This window comes from Pygoscelis adeliae, unplaced genomic scaffold, assembly GCF_000699105.1.
Source record: "Pygoscelis adeliae isolate BGI_AS28 unplaced genomic scaffold, ASM69910v1 Scaffold1, whole genome shotgun sequence".
Taxonomy (NCBI): Eukaryota; Metazoa; Chordata; class Aves; order Sphenisciformes; family Spheniscidae; genus Pygoscelis; species Pygoscelis adeliae.
The window spans coordinates 3,729,058-3,735,193 of record NW_008824051.1 but is presented as its reverse complement, the minus strand read 5'-3'; the positions used below and the strand labels follow the sequence as shown (position 1 = coordinate 3,735,193).

At 48.0% G+C, this 6,136-nt stretch overlaps 1 protein-coding gene across 1 annotated transcript in view; it reads left to right on the top strand.

Annotated features, from left to right (window-relative positions):
- ADCK3 (aarF domain containing kinase 3) overlaps positions 1-5,545 on the top strand; it is a 47,442-nt gene extending 41,897 nt beyond the window's left edge. The window contains exons 12-15 of the mRNA XM_009333635.1: positions 1,837-1,944; positions 2,714-2,779; positions 3,564-3,650; positions 4,143-5,545. Coding sequence (XP_009331910.1) covers positions 1,837-1,944; positions 2,714-2,779; positions 3,564-3,650; positions 4,143-4,436 — 555 coding nt within the window. The 3' untranslated portion in view covers positions 4,437-5,545. The remainder of the gene's footprint in view (positions 1-1,836; positions 1,945-2,713; positions 2,780-3,563; positions 3,651-4,142) is intronic.
- Positions 5,546-6,136: the final 591 nt, after the last annotated feature.

Here is a 6,136-nt window from a genome sequence, read left to right as displayed (position 1 = left end):
ATGTTGGAGTCTCCTCAGGCTGGTCTAGGCCTTGTAGGTGTCAGCATTCAGCAGGGAGGGGTTGGAGGGGTGAATGGCAAGGGCAGCTGAAGGGGAGGTAGCCTAGCTGTGTAACTCCTAGATGCCCCGTTTCTGTCTCAGATGACCTTAAGATTGGGAGGGATTGTCAGCTAGGGGAGAGGGGTCTTGTTTTGCAGCTGCTCTTTTGGACAGGAGTGCAGAATCATCTCCTGCCCTTGTGCAAGCGTTTGGGTGTCATCTCCTCCTGTGGGACTGACCTGTGCAGCACAGGGCTGCTGGAAAAGTACCTCTCGGTAAACAGGAGGGGGGATGTGGGGATGGGTAGGCGGTGGTGCTGAATATAGCAAGGGACTGGAGTGCTGTGGTGGGACAAGCAGCTGCTCTAGTAGCAGAAATAACTGTCCTGGTATCTGGATTTTTTCCTTTTTTTTTTTTTGGTCTTGGTGTGAGCTGTCAGCTGTTAGCAGGTCACTGAGGAAGAGGGCAGAGTATGTTCCTCTAGATAAACAGATCTCAGCACCATACTGGACTTGAAGCTATGCCAGAGCTGGCTACCTGTGACCCCTGAACTGTTTGTTCTTAGGGCTTGTCCCCTCCGATGAGCTGCTGTATCATCAGGGCTGCTTTTAAAAGGTTGTGAGGCGGGGTGTTGCTGCAGGAGCAGCCCTTCTTTCCTATAATTGACTGGCTTGGGTGACCCACAGCCTTCTGGCTGAAGTGGCAATGTCCTGTAGCAGGGTCTGGCTTGCATTTGCTGGTCTCCTCCCTCCCTCTTGGATATGATGTTTCACTCAGCTTTGCAGAAGCTGAAGAGGGGCAGAATGAGGCTGGCAGTTCTGCTGCTGAACAGGCTCCAGCTTAAAGATCCTCACAGAAGAGCTCTGCTGTAGTATGTAATTCAGCAGTGGGCTCTTCAGGGACTCCTACTTTTGCTTCCCCCATGCCTGTCAGCTCCCAGGTGGGGGTCTGCTGCTCCTCCCTCAAGCTGGGTCAGTGCTGAGCCTGGCGGAAGATTTGGTTGAGGATTACATGGTGGGTGTGTGTATCTAGTGAAGGCCCCTTTCAGTAATGGTTTGGACCTAGCTCTGTACCTTGTTTGGCAGCTTTACAGGAAGAGACTCTCTTCTCTAGCTTCTTTGGGCCTTTAACTTAAAATCCTCTGGAACCGCATCTCATTTCCCCTGAGCTGTATTGGCTTCATTTTGGCCAGGGTCCTGCAAGACTTTCCACCAAGGTAGGCTGTAATGCTCTACTGGCCTCCCCCACCTCTGTTTCTGGATACCTCTTCACACTGTGAAGATGTTCCTTTGCTCTCAAAGCAACAACAAAGTGCATAGTCAAATCTGGGAAGGTAAAAGACAGGACCTGGTTTAGTGGGCATGGTGTTGTTGGGTTGACGGTTGGACTCGATGATCTTGGAGGTCTCTTCCAACCTTAATGATTCTATGATTCTATGACCAGGACACAAGTAACACATGCAGTTGGATAACCCCTGGAGCCTGATGTTCTCAGCTGCCAGATACAGGGTAGCAGCCTCTCTGGAGGCACAATCCAGGGGCTGATATGGACTACAGCTTAGGCTGGTGTAAAACTCGCATGGCATCTGTGCTGTCTGCTAAGGATGTCCCATGGCAGGTGTGGGCTCGGAGTTGCTGAGTGTCTCTCTCACCTCTTCAGGAGTTTTGCAGCATGGAGCAGATAGTTCCTGCCAGTGTGGTGATGTGTTCCCTGTTTGCTAATGCCCACTGTAAATTACATGTGTGAGTAGGGCTTGCTGCCCTCCTGACTTGCTTCTTTCTCTCCTTGCTTTTCAAGATCTGTCACAACATCCTGGTCCTGTGTCTGCGGGAGCTGTTTGAGTTCAGGTACATGCAGACTGACCCAAACTGGTCAAACTTCTTCTATGACCCGCAGTTGCACAAGGTAAGCCCAAGCAGCCGGTGTTCTGCCTGTACAAGAGCTGGTTTTCATCAGCTTTTGATTATTCCCCCGTCCCAGAATTTAACGAGCCCTTACTGAGATTCTCTCAGATTCCTGTCCTTGAGCCTTGGGCAGGTAGGACAGCTGAAACCTGTCCCTTTGCCATTTATCCTCACTTGGTCTGGGTGGGAGAGCAGGGCTCCCATAACCCTGGCTGGCTGCCTGTCTCTGGCAGTCACAGCTACTTCCTTAGCCTCAGGGTCTGTTTTGAAGCTGGTCAGTGGGAAGTTGCAGCTGGCAGTGCCCTACCAGGGCACTCTGAGCCAAGGACTCTTTAGTTGAATGCTCTTGTCTTGTGCTGTGCTGAAGGTAAGGGTGCCTGGGGAAGCAATTGCTGATGTCCTGCTTGTTGGTTTGGCTGCTTGCTTGTGCCCTGCAGGCCGCAGATGGAATTGCTTGTTCATCCCTGAGGTCTGTGTTGGGAAGTGCTGGGAAAAGGTTCTGTGCTGCTCTGTCCCCACGCAGAAAGCCTGAGCGGAGTTATTGGCTGAGCAGGTGTGACAGTGTGAGCATAGGCCATACCTCCTCTGCCATGTACTAGTGCAAATATTTGTGCTGCTGTTGGGGAAATAAAGGAGTTAGGGGGAAGATGAGCTGCAGTGGAAAGGCTCTCCAGCCAGCTGAGCTTCCTGAAGACATCAGGAGTCTTCTTAAGGTCTGGCTCTACTTGAGTGGTTGACACTGTAATACAGATGGGTTTGTCCATTTCCAGGTGGCCCTGCTGGACTTTGGAGCAACACGAGGGTTTGATGAGAAGTTCACAGATGTCTACATAGAGGTGAGGGCTTGCACTGTGTCCTAGAGTGCTGCACTGTGGGTCTAAGAGTATTTGCAAAACTCTGCTTATCTATTAGCTGTATCACTTTGTACTTGAATCCGCTCCGGGTGTGGAGGGAAGCAGGGCTGGAGGCGAGAGAGATCTCTGTTCCTGTTTCGTCCCTTACCATAGCTTTCTGCACGTCTGCTGCAAGCCTCTGGCTATCTGAGTTCAGATGTTTAAATTGCATGACAAATGTGGAGAACTGTAATGTTGCTTACTGGGAGACTCAGGCAGCAGAGCATATCGGAGCACTTGGAATTTAGTGATTTTTTTTATATGAGGGTATGCAGGAATTGCTTGTCCTGTTCACTGTCTCTTTCTGTGATTTCTAGCTTGCTTACAGACTTACAAATTTATGTGAAGTCATGTGCTTCCTTTGTGATCACCATGTTCTGCACTTGGTAAATCGAGCTGCAGGGGCCAGCAGATGTCAGCTAAAGCTTCTCACAGTTGGCTCTACTGTTTTATTGGGGGAGGGGCTGATTGCTTTGTAAAGCTTTTTTGATGTCCCTTACATTCTCTGGGCTATGTGTAGTCCTACTAAGAAGAGCTTTGAAGAGCCAGCAGCTGTATCTTTTTGCCAGTAGCTCTTAAACTGGCCAACATGCAGACCCCTGAAGATGAGGGCAGAGGCAAGGAAGCGAGCGGGCAGCATGTGTACCTGTAGCCTACGTAGTAGTCCTGTACTCAAAACGTTTTTCAGTCATCCCCTAGCTCTCCTGAAAGTGTTCCTCCTATTCAGGTAATCAAGGCAGCTGCTGACATGGACAGAGAGAGAGTACTGAAGAAGTCCATTGAAATGAAATTCCTCACTGGCTATGAAGTTAAGGTATGGAGCAGAAGGGTCTGCTTTTAGTGGTGGCTAGTGGTAAGTTTGTTGCGGGTCTGTGGACTTCCCCGGATTTCTTGATGCGGTAAAAGCCAATGTCAGTCTGAAAGGCTGTTGATAAGGATGAGGGAGGAGGGCAAAAAAGGTTTTGGCTTTTGTTCTCTCACTTCCTTTTGGGAGCGGGAGCAGTAATGACAATACAGCTAGTCCCAAAACCACTGTCCTTCCTTCTCTCCCCCAGCAAGACTCTGCAGATGGTGATGACTGCTGAAATTTCATGACTGGGCAGATGGTCTTCTGGAAGGTTTAGTTGCTTGAAACTGTATTAACCAAATGTTCATCAGTCTTGCTGGGGGCTGGAGGTTACCTTTGTTGTGGGTATAGCGAGGTATTTCTCCTGAGCTGTGGCTGTTCGCGCTAGCATTTCTCCTTTTCCTCCCTGGTGGTTAAAATAGCTAGTGATGTTATTTATGCCTCTTTCCTTTTGGGCAGGAAATGGAAGATGCCCACTTAAATGCGGTCCTCATCCTGGGAGAGGCTTTTGCGTCTGAGGAACCTTTTGATTTCGGCAACCAAAGCACCACTGAAAAGATCCATGGTTTAATCCCAGTCATGCTGAAGCATCGGCTTGTCCCTCCGCCAGAGGAGACCTACTCTCTTCATCGGAAGATGGGGGGTTCTTTCCTTATCTGCACCAAACTGAAGGCCAAAATTCCCTGCAAAAACATGTTCCAAGAGGCATATAGCAAATATTGGAGCAGTAGGGGCAAGAAGCCAGAGGAGTAGTAAGAATGAACTAACAAGTCTTGTTCTGAGGGCACAGTTCATCTGAGCCTTGCAGAGAACGTTCTAGCCTCCCATGCGTTGCACCCCAGCTCTCCATCCTCTTGAGATGCAGCGGCCCGTGCCCTGGAAGCCAAGTGTGTGTTTCCCAAGGACAAAGCTGTTCTTTCATGCTGTGTCTGTCCTACACTGACTGCCAGTCCAGTCTGCAGGTTGCAGGAAACTGTCTTCTTGAGTGCTTCTGTACTGTTGCAAGGCAGCAGCTGACTACCTTGAATGCATTTTTAAGGTTGTGATGGTGGCTGCGTATTGATTGGGTTTTATAACGAGTAGGGGAAGGAGGACGAGCAGAATTTAATATTGAAACCTGTTTGTAATTCTCCAAAAATTGTTTTTTAAAAAACCTTCCCTCTTTCATGCTAAGGTGGAATCCAAGTAGTTTTCATACTGTGAATTATAGAATTAAATACCAAGGTGTACCCTACCACAGACACATTCAGCACCTCCCCCCCATTTTTGTAAGTCAAGTGGTGGCAGTCTAAGAACTCTCCTGGATTTTACTGACATTGATTTAATGTAAGGGGTGTGTGTGTGTACATAGGATGAAGTTTTATGCTTTCTGCCTCTTTTTGGCTTGCAAGCTAAACATAGGAAAAATTTTAAAAACCTGAGAATTGAGTGCCAATCTCTTTTAAACACACACATACACTCACACAACCCATCTCAGTTCTGGGAGTCAAATATGTAATCAACAGATCTATATCTGAGCACAGATAGTGGGATTCTTCACTGTCTGGTAGGTATTGGCTTTCCTGAGGGCGAGTTAGATAAGCTACAACTCTGACACCAATTGCTTGCTGGACTCCTAACCAAGAACCTAGTCTGTCTCTCTCTGTTTTCCTGTAATGCAGAACTTACGGCAAGGCAGACAAACACGTAATGTCTCTCATGAGCATTTCAAGCTTTTGCTGAAATGTCACACATTTAAAACCAGACGCACAGTTTAAAACTATTGGAGTCAAGCTAGGAAATTTACTTTCTTAGATTTTTGTACAAAGCCTGTACCTGTATGACTTCCTGATTTCAATAAAAAAGTGCTTGTGCGGTGGGCCTTCTGCCTGCATTTTTTTTTTTTCATTTTCTGGTGCGGTAATGAATAGCCAAGTGAACCGTGTCCTGTTCTGTGGGATAAACAGGAGTTGAGCAGAAGGAGAAGCTTCCAGGTCTCCTCTTCTTGCAGTTGTTTGCTCAAAGAATTGCTACCACCCTTGTAAAGCCATCTGTCTATGGCCTGTTTATTCCTTTCCATTGCAGCTGTGTCACTAGTGCTAACAGTGATGGTGACAAGTTCACCAGAAGCCAGAGGGCCATCAGCCTGAACATCTGTCTGGCCATGAAAATCCCTGGTAACTGACTTGTTTTCTTATTGTCCTTTGTTTTAATCAGTCTGTTACCAGTCTCCTGGACATAGGTCTTTCTGCCTTTCCTCCACTTGTGAAGAAAGGGTGGCTGTTGGAGTTGATGCTTACCTGGTGCTAGTAAGGCAGATGTCCTTATCTGGCAAGTGCCAGGTATTTAGCAGCAGGCTCAGCTGGTCCTACTCAGTTAACACAGCCCAGGAATGCAGAGGTTGTATGATCTTAAACTTCAGTACCTAAGAAATCCTGACTGCTGACACTTCCAGAGGTAAAGAACAGGTAAGT